The 23,031-nt window shown below is 45.8% G+C and overlaps 1 protein-coding gene across 1 annotated transcript in view; it reads right to left on the reverse strand.

Moving 5' to 3' along the window:
* The window catches only part of Gadl1 (glutamate decarboxylase like 1), a 141,020-nt gene that overhangs the window by 62,826 nt on the left and 55,163 nt on the right, over positions 1 to 23,031 (reverse strand). Inside the window, exon 11 of the mRNA XM_052187048.1 lies at positions 5,718 to 5,917. Within this exon, the coding sequence (XP_052043008.1) occupies positions 5,718 to 5,917 (200 nt within the window). The remainder of the gene's footprint in view (positions 1 to 5,717; positions 5,918 to 23,031) is intronic.

Below are 23,031 nucleotides of genomic sequence, written 5' to 3' on the forward strand. Positions count from 1 at the left end.
CAGTTGGCTTGGGAGGACAACATGGAGAACAGTAGAACCTCCCCTTCTCATGAGATCCTGACAGCCCATGCGATCAGAGTCCTTCATCTCACAAACATGTCTGCTCTTTCAGAAGTCAGGAGGATGGGGTGAAACTGTCTCCTAAGTATGACATGACCCTCAAATGCATGAACTCACAGCAGCTGTGGTGGCCTGCACAAAGTATAGCTAGCTGACAATCCAGCCTGGATGAGGGAGGGCTTCAGGAGACCCCAGTGCTAACTGGGGACCTACAGAGGGGAGGGGAATCGGGTTTCTTTAAGGATATGACCTCAGGCTAGTAGACCCCATTCTCCAGTGAATAATTCTGTACCTGTGTCTATATGGGCTGCACAGATTGGACTGAGAGGGGTTAATAGCAACACAAAACAGGAGGACATGAAGTTGGGAGGGGGATGTGGCAGAGATCCAAGAGGAGTTGGAAGGAGTGTGTGTGTGAGATGAATACAAACAAATACATTGTATCTGTGTATGAAATTATTGAAGAATAAATAAAAATGTATTAAAATATATCTTCTCTTGCTTTGCCAGGGGAGGAAAGAGAATTATTTAGACACTGGCCTCTACAAATCTGATCCTTCCAACTTAAGGTAAACATATTGATTTCAGAATGAGCCTCTGCTTAGAAGCAGGGATGTAGAAGAGTGGTTCTATGGACTTAAGACGATTCTGACTGGCCGAGGCAGGAGGTTGGGGGGGGGGGGATGCCGCACAGGTGTTCAGTATCCAAGACACCTGATGGAGGACCCGAGGAATGATATCTTAGCTGCACCAGGATGTCAGTGATGCATTACATCCTCAATTCGGTTCCCTCATCAAGCCGGCCCTGCAGAGTGCAGCAGTAATCTACTAGGGGAAGGCAATCTCTCTTGGAGGTAAAACAAGTAGTTAGCCCTCTTAGAGGGAAAACAAGTAGTTGACTCTGAATTGAAATGATAAGAGTCAGACCTTTCTGAACATAGGTGACCTCTGGTAAACTCCAGATTGAATTCCCATGGGTTTAGGGACAAACAGTATCAGAATGGTAGTGTTGTGGTCGAACGAGATAACCTGACTCTTGTCATTGCTGGGCCAGTTTGTGGTGTCTGAGGAGAACCACTGCTGAGTGTAAGGGACTCTGAAAACCCAACTCATGGTAGCTTGCAGAGACAGTATTTGCACCTCCTTCAAAGGCTGTGGTGGTTTGAGTGAAAAGGGCCCCCATAGGTTCATGTATTTGAATGTCTGGTTGATGGAACTCTTTGGGAAGGATCGGGGCGGAGGGGTGGTCTTGTAGAAGGTCTGTCATTTGGAGTGGGTTTTGAGGTTTCAAAAGCTATACCAGGTCTATGCCTGCACTCTGTCTGCCTCCAACTTTTGGATCAGATGTGAGCTCTCAGCTACTGCTCCCAGCACCATACCCGCCTGTCTGCCCATCTGCCTGCCTGCCTGCCTGCTGCTGTGCTCCCAGCCATGATGATCATGGACAAACCCCCTGAAACTGTAAGCAAGCCCTCAATTAAATGATTCCTTTTATAAGCCACCTTGGTCCTGGCATCTCTTTATAGCCCTAGTAAACCCAAGACAAAGGCAGAGAGTGTTGTTAATTGGGATTTTCCTCCTGAGAGCCAGTAACCTGCCTTTAACCTCATGGTTCACACCAAAAGAACAGACACCAGAATTAAGATAATATTTAACCTTTTCTGAAAACAAGGCTACAAGACAATCACTAAGTTCAGAAAGAAATTAGACCAAGATTCTAAGATTTTTTTTTTTTTTAATCCTGGAGAAACACTCTCCAAGAATGTTATTTCACAGTCCTTCAAAGGACTTTTAAAGTCCTTTTAAAAGGACTCTGTCCCCTTTCTTGGCAGTGGGCACAGAAGGAAATGTGACTGTTGCTGACCCCAGGAATATATTGTTGTCCATCAAAAGTGTGGAAAGAGGAGGGGTGCAAACACCCATTGTGAATAACAGTACGAAAGCGGAAGGGTATTTTTCTCAAATATTTAAATATAGGTCACAGAGCCTGCAGCGCTATTCACTGAAATGTTAATTCCACTCAATTCAACTTGACAAACGTTTACAAACAATAAGGATTTGTTGAATTGAATTGAAATGTTAACATTTATCCTCCTGTGATACTGCGTCTGAAAGAATTAGAAAGTATCCGTAGACTATAAACTCCATTCCACCCTGAGATGAATATTAACTTCAGAATAAATACCATCATCAAATATTTATATCTTGCCTTATTTCAAGACACCTGTCACTGAATCACTTAGAGACTTTGGCAAAACAACACGGCACCCTGCCACATTTAAATAGTACAAGAAAATAAGAAACGGGGGCATAGCTTCCTGACTTTTATTTTAATTTAATGGGCAGGTATGAATATTTATTATAAATAGTCTCCTGCTTTCCCTACCAGGTCATTGGCTCTGTATTTCTAGCAGGGGCACATTAACCCCATCTCTAGTTAAGGCACATTTCTCTCAAGGTTCAACAGAGATTTGTTGTTGTTGTTGTTTTAAGGATATTTATTTATTGAATTGTATGTGAATATGCGTATGTGTGCTTGAGTATATGTATGCGCACCATGTGTGTGCAGGAACTCACAGGAGGTCAGAAGAGGATAGTAGATCCCCTGGAAGTGGAATTATAGATATGGCTGGGAGCTGCCATGTGGGCTCTGGGAACTGAATAGGGTCTTCTACAAAAGCAAGAAGCACTCTTAACCACTGAGCCATGGCTCTAGCCCACTCTGCTGTGGAAAGTGGGAACCAGGAGGGGGTGAGGGAGGAGGAGTCACAAACCCAGTTAGCAGACTCGGGAGAGATCTCAGCAGAGATCTACTGCACTGCACAGCAGCAAGAGTTTTTATATAGCTTTTGGACCAATGGAGAATGGACACAAGCTCTGGAATAGTCGACCACTTCACCGGTGCTATGGGGAGGTGCCAGGCTGCCAGCACCCAAGCGGACTTCCATTAAGATGGAGGGTAAGGGGTTGAAGGAACACTGCCCTGTTCCGAGTCTGCTAGTTTTCTAGGATCATCTTATTTTGTGTTACACAGTATGCCAGGGGATATGGGCACTCATACTATTAGGGTGGTGAGAAGGCCTCTGTGTGTGTGTGTGTGTGTGTGTGTGTGTGTGTGTGTGTGTGTGTGCGTGTGTGTGCATGTGTGTACATGTTTTACAGTGTGTTCACTGTGTGGTAAGGTCATAGAACTGCCTCATGTGCTCCTCTTCATCTTCCCCATTGTTTGAGGCAGGGTATCTCTGTTGTTCTCCATACCCTGTGCCAGGGCTGCACACTGGAGGGCTCTCCTGTCTCCCCTGCAAAGCTCTGGTTTCACAGATCTGCATTCACTACCACATTTGGCTTTATTTAGGTTTGGGAGACCCAACCTTGAGTCCTCGTGCTTGCACAAGAAAGGCTTAACCACTGAGCTATCTCTCCAGCCCTCTTGGGCTATCTCTAATCTTAATAACCATTCATTTCTGGTTGGGGTCCATATACTCTGCACTCCCTTTCTGAGACACAAATCCTCCAGAGATGTAGCTACATGGCTGTAGAAAGCTGGAGGCATGTGATAACCTCTGAGGAGGAATGTCCTCACTAGCAAATAAGACCAAAGGGCAGGAGAGTGTGGAAGAAGAAATTCAGATAAAGGGCTTCAAAAGACTGTTCGCTTAAATTCCGCTTGCAGAGCTATCTTTAGTAGCTAGTTAAACTACATCGTATAAATGGCCATATAAAACATAAAAATTATTCATTCCTGAAATGAATCCAGAGTCCTGTATCTCCGTCTTCTATTACCCTCCTTTCCCAAGTTCCCATATCGCCCACAGCTATGTTGCTGTTGATAACTGCCTACCTCTGACCCAACACCACTTTGACAATTAGATAAAATCTTTAAAGTTTAGAAGTTAGCAGACTTTTACCAATCCAAAAGCTAGAATCTCGTCAGATAGCCTCTAAAATCTAGAAGGAGCTTTTCACTGCTTTTTTATAATCTGCCCACCTGCCATTCCTACCAAGGCAGTTGGTAAATGTCTTGGTGTCTGGCTTTCTTTCTGACTGTGCTTGTTTTGCACCTAATAAGGCTTCATGTACTACCCCTGTGGTAGAATAAGTTTTAGGAGGCAATTTTAATCTGTGCTCCAAAATGATGGCCAATGGTGTTTGGCACAAAATAAACGGTTTCTTATTCTCTTTGTACTAAGAGTTGTGTGTTGCACTGAGCACACCTACTGTGCTATCAGACAGTGTTTACAGGCACTAAGCTAATTTCTTTGTGTTCATTTGTGTGTATGGCTGTCTGCCTGCATGTATGTCTGTTTATCACATGTGAGCCCGGTTCTTTCAGAGGTTAGAAGATGTCAGATCCCCTGAAACTGGAGTTGCTGACCTTGTGAGCTACCATGTGGGTGCTGAGAATGGACCTGGGTCCTTTGGAAGAACATCCAATGCTTTTGTTTAAAGAGCCACCTCTACAGCCCCCTAAAACACTTCCTAAAGACCGATCACTCAAATTATTGACTCCTGACTTCTCAAATGGCCAAAGCCAACTCCTTACCTGTCCTGGCAGAGGCCACTTCCTGTCCCTTGAGGTTGGACTGTGACCTTTCTAGCCACTGCATACAAAAGGTGCATATACAATCATGTGGGGAAGTGCTCATCCATACAAAATGAAGAGAAATAAAAATCTTTAAAAAAAAACCCTACTTGAAATAACTTTCATTATTGTTACTTTTCTGGAGTAAAACTGACATAAAGGGAGTTCACACACTTTTTTAAAGCTACACACTATGTTTTGAATTGGTTTGTTCTGCCATTGGTGGTGGTACATCCTCTTAATCCCAGCATTCAGGAGTCAGAGGCTGGTGGATCTGTAAGTCTGAGGCCAACCTTGTCTACATAGTAAAATCCAGGGCAGCCAGGGCTACATAGTAAAACCATATCTTGAGCTTAAAAAAGTTGAATTGGTTTGTCCTTCTGTGCTTGTATGAGACTTGTAAAGCACAGCAGGCAGAGATGGGAACTGTGAGTCTCTGTTTACACAGCATCATCAGGTTCCACTGTCTGATGCAACGTAGGACAAAGGAGTTTTGATGTCTTTGAAAAAAATTTGGATTATGGAAGGATAATTTTAAGGTATGTTAATTAATTAATTAAGAGACAGTATCTTTCCTTACAGTCAAGGCTGGTCTCGACTTCCAGAAATCCTGCTGCCTCAGTGTCCTAAAGACTATGGGTACAGCTATGCCACCAGTTTGGCTTTCAAAAATTTGTATTATATTTCCTTTATTCTGCTCTCTTGCCTTTGTCCCTCAGTAGCATGAAGTAAGGATAGTAGGACTTCTCTGTCATATTTCTAAGACATAGTAGGCATGAAGAAAATGTTTATTGTTTGCAAGAAGAAACTCAGAAGTATAGAATATGTATGGATCTACCAATGCTAATTTTATTTGGTCTAACACACATGCACATGCACACATGCACACATGCACATTTACATATACACATATACACATACACACAGGCACATGCAGACACACATGCACATATATACATGCATATACATATGCACACATACACATGCACACTTTCACACACATATACTTACACACATGCACACATACACATGCACATTCTCACACACACACATATACACACATGCATGCACGTACCGAGATAGTGCAAAGGCACGATTAACTCTCTCCTCAAGTCCTGATGTGCCCAGGGCCTTCCAGGTCATCCAGAACTTGAATGCATCAGGTCTCCTGCTACACTGGATGGACTTGTCTCCCGTGTCATAGCTGACATCATAGAATTTATCCTGCTGGAACAGATACGTTGCTTTGGCAGAGTAGCACTTCTTAAGAAGATCCTTTTAAAAAAGAAAGAAAGGAGAGAGTCTGAGCCCATTCACTTTAAACTCCATGTCAAATATGCACAGAAACAAACCCTGCTTGACATTTTGCTACTGGTCCCAAGGCACACACCACTCTCTGGTTGCTGACAGTTGTATACAGCCTGTGTGCTTTCAGGTAGAAATCCAAAGTTCACCCAGGAGCAGGCAGTGCAAGGCCCACCCTCCTAGTGATGCCTATGAGGAGCTAACAGAACCAAAGGCTCCATATCTACAATATCAAGGCCTCAGTTTCTCGAAAGAAATAAATCACTAAGTCACTCAAAGTGACTCTAAGAGAAACCACAATCATAGCTTTTAAATCTCCTTCTTTTCAACAGATATCCATACTGAAAAGCCAGATGTGACAATAACCCAGGAAGAACTAATCCAGTGGAGGATGAAACAAGATTGAACCGGTGACTCATCCCGAGGCATCAGCGCCAGTGGTTCACCATCCCGAGGCATCAGCACCAGTGGTTCACCATCCCGAGGCATCAGCACCAGTGGTTCACCATCCCGAGGCTTCAGCCACCATTACTCTTTTGTTTGTTTTCACCCTGATCTTATTTGCAACCAAACTCCATTTCCATGTCTGGACTGGTGACTTGACTCTGATTGTCATCACTCGACCATCTTCACCTATTACTTAAATGGAAGCCATGCTTCCCGAGAAGGACTTCCTGAGAGTCCTTAGAGGGCCCCCACTGCCCTCTGTTGACCTTTCTCCACTGATCATGTCTCCTGTTCAAGCTCTTGTCTGCACTTGTCTCTTCTTTACATTATCCTGTTTCTATTTTATTATTTATTTACTGTGGGTGGCAGTGCTGTGTATGGGTATGCTGGCTAATTATTATGCCAACTTGATACAAGATAGAGCCATCTGAGGAGGGGAACCCTCAACTGAGAAAATGTCTCTATGACATAAGCAAGTCTATAGGGCATCTTCTCATCTAATGATTGGTATGGGTGGTCCCAGTCCATTGCGGGTAGGGCCACCCCTGGACTGGTGGCCCTGGGTTCTGTAAGAAAGGAAGGCAAGCAAGCCACAGAGAGCAAGCCTGCAAGCAGCATCCCTTGTTGCCTCTGCATCGGCTCTGGCTTTCATTGGTGGGCTGAGATATAAGCAAAATAAATGCTCTCATCCACAAGTTGCTTCCGGCCATGCTGCTTCATCGCAGCAACAGAAACCTTAGGTAAGACAATGTGTGCTTGTGCACATGTGTGCAGATGTATAGGTGACAAGGTTGGGTGACCTTCCCTATCACTTTCCACCTTACTTCCTTGAAACAGGACCTCTCACTGAACCCAGAGCTCTGTTGGGGATCACTAAGCTGCCACAGTCCCACCGTCTATACCTTCCTGCTGCACATCTGGCTTTTTGCAAGGGTTGGTAGGATTTGAACTCATGTCCTCACAGTGGCAGCAAGTGTTCTTATCCACTGAGCCATCTCTCAGTGACTAGATTTTTTTTAAACTTTCTGTTGCCTGGCTTCTGTGCCTTTTAATGCTACACAGATAGAAGGACATGGCTTCCCACCTTTAACCTCTTATCTGAATCTTTTGTCAGTCAAATCTAGACAAGAGCCAATCTTCGAGGATGCCTGGGAGACATTTAATGGAATAGTCAGGCCTTTTTGTCTGCAAAGGGCTCAGAATAGATCACATAGTAAAGATAGGCAGGGAGGGGGCTCATCTTTCCCTTTTCCTCTGTGTCACAATGCCTAATCTAGCACATTTGATGAGCATAAGCGAGGCTGACATTTTCTAAAGTCAGACTATTTATTCAGACACCGAGCATAATGACGGCATTTAAATTCAAATACCCTAGATCCCATGTCTGCGATGGTGGGGTTCAAATGAAGGCAACTTGGGTTTGGGGCTCGCCTCTTAGTTCATTGCCTCCTGCTGCTTATACCATGGATGCTCAAATACACGTGGAGAGAGTGTTTGGATCTGGGTACTTCAGAACATCCTTGAAAGCTCAGCCCAGCCAGTGGGCTGCATCTTCTCCCTGTCCAGATCACGAAAGAACCTTTGACTTGCATGAGAAATATCCAATTTAGCTGTTTCTTTGCCAGCAGTCAGTGACCACACAGACTATTTTATGTCAAAATTCTGCATTTCACACATAGACCTTCTGTTTCATTACTCTTCAACAACCGACATTTTAGCTTGATGAGTAAAACCTACCAGTAATTTTCTCCTATTGCTTTCCCTATATTTTCTCCCAGGCCACCGTTACTGACATGCAAACAATTTTTCTAAATTGTTTAGCAATTGGGTAATCATCTTTATGGCAATTAATTCAATTATTAGTTACACCATGAACTATCTCTAGCTGTGGTTACCTCCACAAGATCAGTCCAGCCAAAATTCTGATGGGGGAGGAGTTCTCCAAGCCTTTATGCACCAAGTTGATGCCCATTGATAGATGCTGGGGTAGGGAGAATAATAGTTCTTCCTCTTCCTCTGAATCATTGGTAGATTTTTTTTTTTACCTTCTAGTAGATAGCCCTACCCCAAACACAGCTGAGCAGCACAAACTGGACTTAGTGGGTTATGAGAAAAGTGGGGGGATACTGGAGAGATGGCTCAGTGGTTAAGAGCATCTCATGCTCTTTCAGAGGACCTGAGTTTAGCACCTAGCATCCAAGTTGTGTAATTCACAACTGCACATAATTTCACCTTTAGGAGATCCAACCCCCTCTACTGGCCTCTATGCTACAAACACATGCAGGACTGACACACACACACACACACACACACACACACACACACACAGAGAGAGAGAGAGAGAGAGAGAGAGAGAGAGAGAGAGAGAGTGGAAGGAGACATAAGAGGGTATGTTGGAGGACTTGGGAGGGAAACATGAAGTGGAATAAAACATGATCATGTTCCATTGCATACATGTATGAAACACTCAAGAATAAAAATAAGTATTATTTAAAAAGTCAACTTAAGAAATGACCAGACCTCCTAATTGACTTCATCTACTTATGAAGTAAACATTCCAAGTCTCTTTACACATGCGGAAACTTGTGCCAGGCTCTGATGTGACAATGAATCTGAACACCACTGTCATTCTCATGGGAACAGAGGCAGAGAAGCAAACTACACGACAGGGGCTAGGACAGGAGGCAGAGAAGTGGGCCACAGGGTTCGGTGGCAAGGTCCCTTTCAGGACCTTAGAGGTGACACACAGGGCTCTTCAGAGGAAACACATCAGCCCAGGGCCGAGAGGGGAGGTGGGGAAGGGTGGGATTAGGTGTTAATTCTGAATGATTAGAGTTAATTAATGAGTTGCAGCTTAGTTACAGAGCTGGGTGGAAGACAAAGGAAGAATGGTCACAAATCTTTGACACCCGAGGTTGAGGAGGATTTGTGAGGAGATCCTTACAGGCTCCTGGAGATAGCAAATGTTTCTGATCTGGAAAGATGAAGAAGGGGTCAGGGCCACAGGGTTCGGTGGCAAGGTCCCTTTCAGGACCTTAGAGGTGACACACAGGGCTCTTCAGAGGAAACACATCAGCCCAGGGCCGAGAGGGGAGGTGGGGAAGGGTGGGATTAGGTGTTAATTCTGAATGATTAGAGTTAATTAATGAGTTGCAGCTTAGTTACAGAGCTGGGTGGAAGACAAAGGAAGAATGGTCACAAATCTTTGACACCCGAGGTTGAGGAGGATTTGTGAGGAGATCCTTACAGGCTCCTGGAGATAGCAAATGTTTCTGATCTGGAAAGATGAAGAAGGGGTCAGGGGATGTGATTGCTTTTGATTCAGCTGAAGGTGTCAGCTCAGACACAGCTGTGCTGGATTTCTCTCATGTGCCCAACAGAGGTAAGAAATCTTACTCTGTGCTCTAAACAGTCATCTTGGGAAAGACTCACAATCCAATGTCCACCAGTTCAGAGATTGAGCAGAGTCTATCGCACTTTTCCCATGTGCATGCTGGTGTGGTGTGCCTGATCCCTCCAGGTGGTGGTCACTCACTCTTTCTTTGACCCCCTCACTTGCAAGACAGGCACAGAGCAGGGTGTTAGCACCCTGATCTAGCGTGCGATGTCCTCACTCACCTTTCCTGTGGAGTTACATACTTGCCCACCACAGAGTCAAATTAGCATAAAATACAAAGGGCACTGGCAGAATAGAATGTAGGCCTTACAGGAAATCTTAGCCTGGTAGGCAGAGTTGGCCACCATCTTCCTCCAAAGACTGCAATAGCTCTGACTGTTTACCTTTTTTAATAACATGGCTCTTTAGATGTCTCAGCTTGGAAAGAGGAACACTCAGCCTTCTCTAGGAATGTGCCCCTAAAGGTTATCTAGTTTCAAGCAATCAGTCCTCAGCACATACCCATACATGCAACACTAAATGAACTCTAAAACAATATGTGTGTATGCCTGTCTGTGCGTGTGTCTTTGTGTGTGTGTGAGTGTGTGTGTGTGTGCATCTCTGTGTTCTCTGTGTGGATATGCCTGTATCTGTGTGTCTCTGTGTGTGTGTGTGTGTGTGTGTGTGTGTGTGCTGTGTGTGTGCATGTCTGTGTGTGTCATTGTGTGGGTGTGTGTCTGTGTACTTGTATGTCTGTGTATGTCTGTGCGTGACTGTGTGTGTCTCTGTGGATGTGTGTGCCTTTGTGTGGCTGTATGTGTATATGTGCATATGTGTGTGTCTCTCTGTGTGTGCCAATAATGAAGAAAGAGGTCATGTGTCTGAGCAGCAGTACAGAAACACAGAAGGGACTGAAGGGGGTGGATGAAAATGACACAAATACAATACTCAGAAATTCTCCAAAAAGGTAACTTTTAATTAAGCATGGAGATTCAGCATGCTTTGAAGAGAAGTCAATGAAGGCATTTTATGAAATGACAGAAAAAAAGGAGGAGGGAGGAGGGGAAGGGAACAAAGAGATGAGAGAGAAAGGTAAATGGGTGGGGAGAAGAAAGGATGGAAGGAAGGAAAGAAGAATGGAAGGATGGATGAAAGGAAGAAAGGGAAGGAGGGAGGGAGAGAAGAATGGAAGGAAAGATCGAAGGAAGGGAGGGAAGGAAGGAGGGAGGGACGAAAGGAGGAAGGACAGGAAGAAGGAAGGAAGGAAGGATGTGTGAATCCAGGTTTCAGTACTACAGCGCAGGTCACTCAGAGGCCTTTGTTCACACTGAGCTGGGCAATCAGATTCTTAGCTATCTGCTTTGGTTAATCAAGATCAGCTCCTCACTTGGACCCAAAAGGAACTACAGAAGCAGACTGAAGCCTGGCAGCTTTGAATCATGTCTGTCTCTTTCTCTGGCTGAATGAACAGAGATAAGCCATGACGCCAAACCTTGCCTCTTGGGTACCCTTGGGTTGCCCTAGGAAGGAGAAGCTTTGGGACAGGCACCCTTTACCCCCCACCTAGGGGTGATTACTCATGACTGCAAGACCACACTTTGGAGTGGAAATCTTCACCTACTGAGACACACCCTGTCCTCCCAACCAACCAATAAGGACCTTGGCCGAGTTGAACAGGCAGGAACACAGCTTGACCAGTGCTCTTCATGTATGTGCCTCTTGCCACTTGGGGCTTACTGGTCAACCAGTTTTGCCAAGTGGGCAGAAACAGTGAAATGAAAGTCTCTATTGTTGCAAGATAATAAATAAAACAAGGTGGAGAGTAACAGGGGTAGACACTGAAGGTTGACCCCCTGAACCCCCCTAACATGAATGCATGAACACATGACTGCATACCCCACCCAAAAGTACCTGCATGCACAAATTCATACAGATAAGAAATGGGTCATAGAAATCATTTACCTCTAATAAGTCACAAAGAATTGTATTTTAAAGCAATTCCCCTGCCCTAGTTCTGTGCAATTTCCCTAGTGTCATGCATATTAATGACTGATGCTAGGATGTGAACCTCACACACCCTGTGGTTAAGATCTGCCCACTTACTAGCAGTCCCCCCCACAACACTGAGCCAGGTCTCTTGTTCTGAGCCTCGGCTCACCCAGAGTCTGAACTTTGCTCAATGTTCATCTCTCTCCCAGAGTCAGCATCTGCTTCCAGTGAGCCCTTTGGTTAGATACCTTTCATTTTCCTTACAGCATTTCTCTGATCTGTCTATCTGGGGGGAGGGTGTCTATTTAACTCATTCTTTTCTTTCAGCTAGTCTAAGACCCTTCATTACATTACAGTAAAAGTTGAAGTCTTCCAGAACGGAATCTAACTTGCAAAAGGCTCTTCTTGTTTCTAAGTGGCTGAACTTGGTGAGAAGCTGGAGCTCTCATCCTGAGGCACTTTGGTTGGGCCACTTTTGGGGAAGTTAGGGGGAATCGATGTATCTCTTTCCCACTCTTTTGAGGTATTTCTGGGTGATGGCCACCATCTGTAGAATCCCTCTGCTTTTGTCTTCTCAATGCCACACTCGCTTTGCATGGAGGATGCCAGGTATAGACATTGGACGGTGTCTAGGGTGCTTGTATATGCATTCTGGAAGAACTGGTGAACAGTCGGCCATACGCTCTACGGTTTGTTGCACTGGTGGGTGAACTTGTCACCTCGCCTTTCCAACCTCTCCTTTCATACCTTCCTGTTGTCACAGCTACTCAAAACGTACCTGTGCTCTCAGCCTTCTGAGGACTGGCTCAGGATTTGCCTGATTAAACTGGTTGCAAAAAGTGTCCAGGGTACATGAGCATGGCATCCATCATCACAGGACTTTCCCCCTTACTTTCCTTAATAAGTAAATCATCAGTTACTTCATAGTTGTCAGAGAAGGAATGTCGTATGAGAGTTTAATTCATGATACTACAAAAGAAAGATTTAAAATCTGTCTGAGTCTTCCCTCTTCTGCCTTCAGGTTGATAGCCTCAACCTGAAGTTGCTTTTAGAAACTGAATGTCATTTCTCTTTTCCAGTGTGCTCTGAACAAAACCATCCCTTCAGCTCTGGGGGTCCCAGGGGAGGAAAGATGTGTTGTGGATATGGGTGGGCTTAGCTCTGTGGGTCCCCCTGATTGTCCCCTGCTGAGTCCTGTAGTCTGCCAGACGCAGCCTCCACAGGATCTTTCTCCTTCAACTCCCTGGATTCTTTTATATACCAGGACCCTAGGGCAGCCTCACAGCAAAATGGCTCTCAGAAACCCCAGCCTTCAGGACATGGGTCTCTTTGCCAGGAAAGGAGGAGGGGAAAGAAGGGGGTGCAGGAAGGGAGAACAGAGGAGAGGAGGAGAAGAGAAGAGAATGAGGAGGAGGAGAGGGGGGAGGAAAGGAGAAGGAAGAAATGAGGGGAGGGAAAGGGAGGGAAGAGAAGGGGAGGAACAGGGATGGGACTCAGGGAGATGGGAAGACACAGCTTCCTGTTAGGGGTTTAAGTGTTGTCAGCATAGGATCAGACATCCCAGGTCCTGAATCAGTCTGACGTCTGCAGAAAACACCCAGCATATAGACTGTTGGGTGCTTATGAACCCCACCCCATCCCTTCTTACAGGGAAGAATTACTACGTTTTCCCACAGGGTTCTTCAGAGTTTTGATAGCGCACAGGCTGAAATGCTACATTTTTTCCTGAAGCACAATTCTCCCTTAAGCCCTCCTATCTAAGGGTTGGCATGAGCAGACTGGGGAACGAAGAGGCTGAGCTCAAAAGATATTTTTAAGAAATGCAATTTAATAATTTGAAACCCTGACACTGCCTACAGGAGACAGGAAAGTTAGACTCCGTTTCTTGGAGGCTGTGTAAATGCTTCTATAAATAGGGAGGCATTTGATAGTGCAGGGATCACCCCGCAGTCCCACTGCCACCCAACTAGTGTTTAAAAATAGCCCCACTGGGCTTCTCTCAGAGCAAGGGAGATTTTCCAGTTCCTCCTGAGTGTCAGTCCATATACCGTCTCTGCTAATGACCGTCTAAAATGGTGTTTTTCAAGTTCCAATGACCATCCACCACAAGAAATTATTTTTAATTACAGAAGGACACAGGACCTGCCTCCACAGACAAGCTAAAACACATGGCTCACGGAAGAGTGCACTTTATAATGCGGTAAATGCAGCTGGGATTTTCCGTTCCATCCTATTTTGTTCTGTTCATTTTATTTAAAAGAAAAATAAGACAAGCTGCTGTCTCTTGTAATTGATTCTATCCCTCAAGGCCAATTGGTACAATGGGGCTTAGTCCCATTCTATATTTACAGATACCAATATAAAATCTTAATTCCATAGCAAAGATTCTACAAAAAATCATGTTATTATTTATTATTATTATCATCATTATTACCATTATCATTATTATTACTACTACTATTTATTATTATTATTATTGTTATTATTATTATTATCATTATCATACCCAGATGATGCTGTCCAGAAGCCACTCTTAGGATGTGTCTTACCTTCACATTGAAAAACCCTGATCTGGGGCTGGGGAGATAGCTCAGTGGCTAAAGCTCTTGCCCTGTAAGTGTGAGAGGCAAAGTTCGTATCCCCAGAACCCACATAAACACCAGGCAGACATGGAATAAGCTGACTGGTAAAGCCAACTAATCAGCTTGACTGTGAGATCTGTGAGATCAATCGTGCCTCATGAATGATGTGATAGAGTGATTGAATATGATTCCCAATGTCATTCTTAAGTTTCTGTGGGCACACACATGCATGTGAACCCACAAGCATGTGCTCACACATACAAGTACACACACAAGCTCATACAAACATGCTCACACCCAAAAGCACACACACACACAGACACACACTCATAGACACAAGCACACACATGCTCACATGCACAAACACACGTGTATGTGTGCACAATGGAAAAATTAGAAAATAGGATAAAATTAAGTACCATCCTAAAACTTTCAATCAGCATATCATGTTTATGTCAGGTCTATAGTCAGCTGACATCCTGAGTCCTCATGAAAACATGAAACTAGGGCTATTATGTGACTTCTTTTTTGTATTTTTTGTGTCGGCATACATGTGTGCACCTCTACATGTGAAGAACAGCAGCCTTCCCTGCACTCAAGCAGAATTCAGAACTTGCTAGGATCTTCCTTAGGAAGAAGATAACCTCCAAGCTATGAAAGATGCAGGCCTACAGGTTGTTTCTCAGAGGTGACACTCAAGCAAAGCCAGTGTTCAGATGTGCTGTTTTTGTAGTGACTTGCTGTGATGTGCAGAGCAGTCACTTATGTGGAGCAGCTAGAAGTGTGTCAGAACAGATGGGACTAACTTCACCCAGCCAACTCTGTAGACAGGAACTCTGATCCTCCCCAGTCCTGTTGGCTTCCACCCCTGACAGTCTGATTCCTCGTGCCCTGTGCTGACACAGCAGCTGAAAGAGGGAAGGTGTTTAGTAAGCCCGTGGTTTGAAGAGACTCAGTCCACCATGTCTGGGAAGGCATGGAGGTGGGAGCATTGGGATTCTGAGGGCATTGCTTCCATAGTTAGGGAGCAGGGAGAGACACACGTGAGGACTCAGCTAGCTTCTGCCTGTCTTCCCTTTTTACATAGTCTGGGATCCCACCCATGATATCGCTCAAATTCAAGCACAGGGCAGGAGGAGCCTCCCTCCTCAGTTAAACTTCCCTGAATTGACCTCACAGACATACACAGATGTTTGTCTCCTTGGAGGTTCCAAAGTCAGTCAAATTGACCATGGCATTTAACCATTACAGTCTGTCCTACACCGGTTCACAAGACACCAGGCAGCTTTTAACAATGTAGGACTTGGAGGGAAGTGGAGGAAAAGGGGGAGAAAAGCAAGAAGGCGGGTGAGATGAGAGAGGAGTCCGAAGAACATGATGGAAAAATACAGCAGAGCTCGGGGTGGTGGCTGCGTATGAACGGCACGTGGAATGGGCCCTGGAAGAGGAGATGAGGCTCTGGCTTCTTGCTTCACGTGGTAACCCCAGCTCACCAGCTACCCATGCCCAGCAGGAATGCCAGCATTCATTTGGTGCTTTGAACCTAGGATATTTATGGTGTCACTGTCAGCTGGGACACCCTGGCTTCATCCTATCATGGTTTCACCGTTTCACTTGATGTATAATTGAGGATCATGGCAGAGTGCTGCAGCCCACCTCCTGGGAATGTTTTGATTATTTGTGGCATGTGCCTGGAAACAAAAACTTATTAGCATCAGCCATCTTTCCTCCATCTAGATGGATTAATTGCGTCTGTCTAAAAGTACGTGGACAGGCGCGGTGGGAGATGCTCTCTTTTGAATTGGACAGAACTGACGGGAAACAAGTATGCTACTTGGCACTGATGCTAGAAGATTCCATGTGGAGAGCACGGTATCAAATGAAATCAGCCCGTGTCCCTGGCTTATTCGAATGCCGCTAACAAGGGCATGACTCTCCCTCACAGAGAATTTTACACAGAGGCCCAGCAAGGCCTCTGGCCTACATTTCTTGGACGCCAAGCATCCTCTGGAGGTCTGGCCTCTGAGGCTTGCAGTAGAGGCAAGAGATTGATTTTATGAAAGTGCAAAATTCAAGGTAGGGAGGCAATTTCTGAAATGCGATTTTCTTCTTCTTCCCTAGAAACTGTTGGTATTAGTGCAGCTGTGAGGAGTCTCACTTAGAACTGGCCTGGGAAATCACTGTTAAAATGAACCCTGGAGGCTGGAGATGCAGGTTTGAGCCCCTGTCCCACATTAACCAGGCATAGTGGTGCTCTAAATAGATTTATAGTGGTGCTATAAATCCAATAGCTGTGACATGGGGGCAGGAAGATCTCAAGTTCAAGATCTTCCTCAACTATCTGGGGCATTCCAGGACAGCCTGGGCTATAACAGACCCTGTCAACAAACAAACAAACAAACAAACAAACAAAACCAACCAGAGAGTTTTAGAGTAAAATCTGGCTAGAGTCAAAACTGTCAAGTAGAAAACAAAAAGTGTTTTTTTCCATAGTCTTAGGATAAAATACAAAAATGTGTTGATGCAACCTTTAAGAGGACATATGTTCAGACAGAAAAATATCCATGTGTCCACATAGTTCACACAGGACTTACCCCTGGACTTGGGCTGGGCACATGGAATTCACACTCCTTGCACACCCAGCAATGTGCAGCCTAGTCAGGCCCTGTCTCATCTAAGGGCAGAGCTGTTTTTCAAAACCCAGCATCTCCACCGGCAGTGGAGGTGCCCTGTGGTTGGTTCTGAAAGACTCAATGACCTACTCAGATCTGGCAGGTCCTGGCTGCCCAGGCATAGGCTTTTCTGAGCTCCCAGATGTACAGGCTGAGGCTCGATGAGGAGTTCCTAATCCCAGGACTTCCTGGCTCAAACTGAAATGCTAGAGATCAGGCAAAGCTTTCTCCTCAGTTGAATAAGAGGAGAGGAGCAGCTGAGTAAGAGCAGAGGAGCAGCTGAGTAAGAGGAGAGGAGCAGCTGAGTAAGAGGAGAGGAGCAGCTGAGTAAGAGGAGAGGAGCAGCTGAGTAAGAGGAGAGGAGCAGCTGAGTAAGAGGAGAGGAGCAGCTGAGTAAGAGGAGAGGAGCAGCTGAGTAAGAGAAGAGGAGCAGCTGAGTAAGAGCAGAGGAGCAGCTGAGTAAGAGGAGAGGAGCAGCTGAGTAAGAGCAGAGGAGCAGCTGAGTAAGAGGAGAGGAGCAGCTGAGTAAGAGGAGAGGAGCAGCTGAGTAAGAGGAGAGGAACAGCTGAGTAAGAGCTGAGGAGCAGCTGAGTAAGAGGAGAGGAGCAGCTGAGTAAGAGCAGAGGAGCAGCTGAGTAAGAGGAGAGGATCAGCTGAGTAAGAGGAGAGGATCAGCTGAGTAAGAGGAGAGGAGCAGCTGAGTAAGAGGAGAGGAGCAGCTGAGTAAGAGCAGAGGAGCAGCTGAGAAAGAGGAGAGGAGCAGCTGAGTAAGAGCAGAGGAGCAGCTGAGTAAGAGGAGAGGAGCAGCTGAGTAAAAGCAGAGGAGCAGCTGAGTAAGAGGAGAGGAGCAGCTGAGTAAGAGGAGAGGAGCAGCTGAGTAAGAGGAGAGGAGCAGCTGAGTAAGAGGAGAGGAGCAGCTGAGTAAGAGGAGAGGAGCAGCTGAGTAAGAGGAGAGGAGCAGCTGAGTAAGAGGAGAGGAGCAGCTGAGTAAGAGCTGAGGAGCAGCTGAGTAAGAGGAGAGGATCAGCTGAGTAAGAGCAGAGGAGCAGCCGTGATCAGCATAAGCTACTCAAAGTCTTCTGGTTTTTGTCACAAAGACGACAATAACTTGGCAGGCAGCCATGTACCATTTTCAAATAAAGGCTCTTGGCTATCCACTGGACAGATTTAATTCAAAGGCCAGGATTGTTACGGTTGCATTCAAAAAAGCTAGACATCTACATGAAATCAGTCACATTGTATTTAATGAACAAAAAGAGGGCGTGGCTCAGTTGTAGAACCATTGATGAGCCTGTTTGAAGCCCTGGGTTCCAGTACAGTACTGTGTATGTGTGTGTGGGGTGGGGTAGTGGAGAATAGAGCATGGGAGAGGGTTCAGATGGTCCAGTGGATTAAGTCACTTCCCTCCAAGTCCTTGGACACTTCATAGTAGGAGAGAACTTACTCCCTTAAGTTGTACTTTGACCTCTACAAACACACACACACACACACACACACACACACACACACAAGCACCACCCCCATAAAAATAAATACAATAAAAATTCGTTTAAAAACGAAATTGTCCTTCACATTCATTAAGGGAAGCTTTGACTCTATCTCACAGTGACTATGCTACTTCTAAGAAAGGTCCTTAAATTTTGAAGATAAAAAGTATGGTTTGGTTCCTCTTTGGTTTGAGAGATACCACATAATTTCCTTAGGGAGCAGATTTGATGGCTTAGAACCACTCAGGAACATTGTTTCTAATTTCCATTGATCTAGCTGCACTCTGAGAAGAAACACAATTATTTTCTAATGAAACTGGCTAAGCCTCGGGTTGCTTTTTGCTGAAGTTGTATTTTGCCATTTGTAATGGTTCTGTGAAGAAATAGTGTGGTTGGAAGGGCTTTGAGTTTCAGACCGGAAGCTTATTACTGGCAAACAGCAAGGGGGTAGAGATGGAGGAGGCTGGAGATGGAGGGGAGATAGAGAGGAAGGAAAGGAGGAGGGGGAGCAGGAGGAGGAAGAGGAGGAGGAGGGAGAGGAGAAGGAGGAAGAGGAGGAGGACATAAGAGCAACAGGAGAAAGAAGAAAAGGGAGGAGGAGGTACAGAATGTCCTCGCGGGCTTCACGCAGGAGGACCAGATGGCTCCTGGGACCCTAGCTGCAGCTGGTCTCTAGTTAGGAGACTTAGAGGTTTTGAAACCAAATACCAGAACCCTTGTCTACAAAGGGAAAGTGTCCTGAAGGGGTCAAGAGACTGTTTAAAAGACCACATGCCAGTCCTAGGGGACCTTAGCTGCCTACAGAAGTTCTGTACAACCTGGAGGAAGAAAAACCTCTGAGATGGAACTTCAGGCCAAGGCCTGAGGAGTCAGCTGTGTTCAGAGGAGTCCGAATGTGACCGTGGGCATCCAGGAGAGCACTGGACACGGCACATTCAGTGGAGACATCAGCCGACATTCTCTACTTTGGCTCTCAGATCCACAGTCTAGGGTGGGAAATGAGGCCGATTTCTTATTTGGAATCTCTCTGCCATCTCAGTGCGGGAACACACAGGCTGTGGGAGGCAACAGTGGGCTGAGGAACAGACCTGAGAGGTTCTTTGTTTTGCTAATTCTATTGCTTGCTCATCTCAGGCAGGGTCTGTGGAGCCGCAGCAGCCTTTAAACTCCATGGAATCAAGGATGACTCTGAATGTCTGGCCCTTCTGCCTCGACCTTCTGAGATCAAGATTAAAGGTGTGCCAGACCATACCCAGTGTATGGGCTTCCCAGTTGCCAGGCAACCATGTGCCAACCGAGTTCCTCCTCCCAGGCTCACTGGTCAGGTTTGGGATCTCAAATTCATTGCTTACTTGAGCTGTGTTTTGTGAGAGAAAACGCAGGACTCAGGACTCAGGCAAAGAAGAATGTCTGGTTGTCAGTTTGCCTGGGAGAAAGGAAGTGGACTTTGTACAGCGTGTCCAGAGCCTTCCACATGTGACACATGTCGAACTGCCATCTTCCAGCAGAGCAAACTCACAGTCTCCAGTGACAGATCTGAGGTCTAAGTCACTGATGGCGCCACTCTCTAAGAGATCCTACGTTGTTGATTTCTGAGTCCTGCACTTGTCCAAAATCAAGGAATTTCTGCTTTCCTGTCCCAGCTCTATTTCAGACACCAACACGCTCCTCCAACCCACTGATGCCCTAAACCTCCTCTGGGAAGGCATGGTGGACTGACAGTAAGCAGACACCATAACAAGCCCCAGAATGAGTTATAAACACCACTCCCAGCCTTGTTAGCCCGCTGAGAGAGAATGTGAGGGTGTGTGCTCTAGTACCTTGTTTGCCCTGTTACCATGTCTGGCAATTCTTACTCTAAATAATTAAGATAAAAGCGTTGAGACCCGAGTGCTCAAAGCTATAGTAGGGCTGAGATAAAGAAGCTCCTTCCATCCAGGAAGCCATACTCCCAGGAGTTCACACAGGGTCAAACTAGTATTCAGTTAAGACTGTCTCCATGAAACCAACCTCTTCACAAACCACGGCTGCCTCATCCCCTTCAGGGCCATCGATTTTTTTTACCCAACAGAGACATTTAAAGACTCCCCCTCCTGAGGTGTTCCTCTTAGATTTCAATTGAGCCTTTAGGTGAGGGGAGCCCTATGGCTTTCATAATTGGAGAACCAAACCCATTAGAGCTTCCAACCCTTCGCCGCTGGAAGCAGGGACCACACTGTGGAAGGCAGTCTTTCTCTTACTGCGAATAGATCCCTGTTCTCCATGGCTCTGAGAGCGGCCGCTGGCTTTGTGGAATCCTGGAGTATATCTAGTGAGCTGGCCACAGTGGCACCAGGGCGCTGGCAGAATTCTGAAGGATCACTTCAGAATATCTGTAACTAGATGTTGGTGGCACAGTCCACCGACGCTGCTGTCTGGAACTGGCAATAAAGTGGAGATAGCGTCCGCACACAGCAGTGACACGTGCAGCCTCCTGACACGGAGTAATGAAGAGCTCTGGGAAGAAGCAGCCTTCAGACAGAGATGCCTAAAACTGACAGCTGCTGTGTGAAGAGCAATGGGGAAGAGGCTGCCCATCTCCCTACCTTCTCTCTGCCTCTGCGTCAGGTTTAAAACCCCCAGCCCATCACTGAGCTGTCAGGATGTTTTTGTAACCAAGGCTCTCTGCTCAGATCAAAATGCCCCCCCTCCCCATGTCTTGTCTTATCCTTAGAAATAGAGTGATCATCTCCCCTGGCTCCTTCCCTGCCCCAGAGGCCAGAGAAGATTGGGAATTTGGAGCTAACCCTGAGGCCACAGGCAATAGTGTCTTAAACTGTGCTCTCCAGCCCAGTTGGAAAATGGGCAACAGCAAGGGGTCTCTGAATATCTAATGACCAAAAATTTACTCAAAATTAAATGCACCAAGAGTCCAAGGTGATTTTTGGTGCTACCAACCCATGTCCCATCTCAGGACACCATGACATAATAGCAACCTTCTCTCTCTCTCTCTCTCTCTCTCTCTCTCTCTCTCTCTCTCTCTGTGTGTGTGTGTGTGTGTGTGCTTGTGTGTGTGTGCATGCATGTATGTGTCTGTGTGTGCCTGTATGTGTATGTATATGCATGAGTGCATGCATGTAGGTGTGTGTTCATGAGTGTGCATGTATGTGCATGCATGTGTGGGCATGCATGTGTGTATGTGTGCATGTGTGTGCACATGTGTGTGGGCACACACATGCGCACATGTCACAGCATTCACATGGAGGTTAGTACTCATGAGAGTCAATACTCTCCTTCTACCACGTGAAAGAACTGAACACCTCTATTTTAAGTCTCCTTTGTGCAAGTTGTCAGACTTGGCAGTAGTTGCCGTTTCACCAGCTGAAAATATTTGGTTTTTATATCTGGTTTGTATTACCTATGTAGTGGGGCCAAATAAAAACCTCTCAAGTGGTAAAGGCCCAGTGGTAGGAAAGGTTTAATGAGACGGGCCAAGTCTCTCACTGTGCGCTCACATAGGTACACTTATGTATAGTTATGTCCATGTAGTATTTGTGATGTACTTTATGTTACTATTTAGTTGAATTAAAACTTTTAAATGAAGACTGCATTCATGGTATGTTGGGGGTGATTGTGCATATGAGTGCAGTACCCTCTGAGGCCAGAAGGGGGCTCCAGGGCTCCTGGAACTGGAGTTATGGATGGTTTTGAGCCGCCACGGGAGTGCTGGGAATGTAGCACGGGTCCTCTGTGAACCTGACAGTTTTCCTAACCACTAAGCCATACCTCCAGCTCCTGAACTCACACTTAGCTGAGCACGTTACATTATTACTTGTCACATGTGGCACTTGACTTCTGTGGTATGTCACAGGTGCCCTGCACTGACACCAGCTCCATCCACGGCTCCAGGCAAATTGCTCTTCCCACTTCCCTTCTTCCGACTGCTAGACTTCCAGTCTTCCCTGCTCTGTTTCAAGTCTCCTTTGTCACTTAGCCATTTTTTGAGGCCCACCCACCCAGCTACCCTGAAGTATTGTGGAAAAGCAGGCAGGCTACCTCAGGCACTCTTATGCGGTGGACACACCCCGGCATCGCTGTTATGTGCAAAAGGGCATGGGGGATGGAGGCAGAGGCTCCCCCACTCCTCTAGACTTCACCCACAACTGGATTGGTTGTGTGTTTACACACACCCAAAGCTTCTGCTTGTGCCTTTAAGTTGGCACATTCTGGTTCAACAAATGATTCCTCTGCCCACCCTCTCCCCAGCCCTGAGGATGGAGAATCTATCTATTTGGGAGAGGGGGAAGAGATATAAGTAGATTCTCAATGATGAGCCCTTTCCCCAAGAGTGACTATGGAGTTGAAAAGAGATCTCTCACTCACTGTCTGGTTTTAATTCTGACACCACCACAAAGCAGAATTTCATGGGATGACTTGTAAGCTCTAACAGAATTAAAAGTCTCTTTTATAAATCAGTCTTGCATAGAACATCACACCAACATTGTTCTTATAGATTAATTGGAAAATAATTTACATAAAAACATTACAAACC

This window comes from Apodemus sylvaticus, chromosome 7, assembly GCF_947179515.1.
Source record: "Apodemus sylvaticus chromosome 7, mApoSyl1.1, whole genome shotgun sequence".
Classification (NCBI taxonomy): Eukaryota; Metazoa; Chordata; class Mammalia; order Rodentia; family Muridae; genus Apodemus; species Apodemus sylvaticus.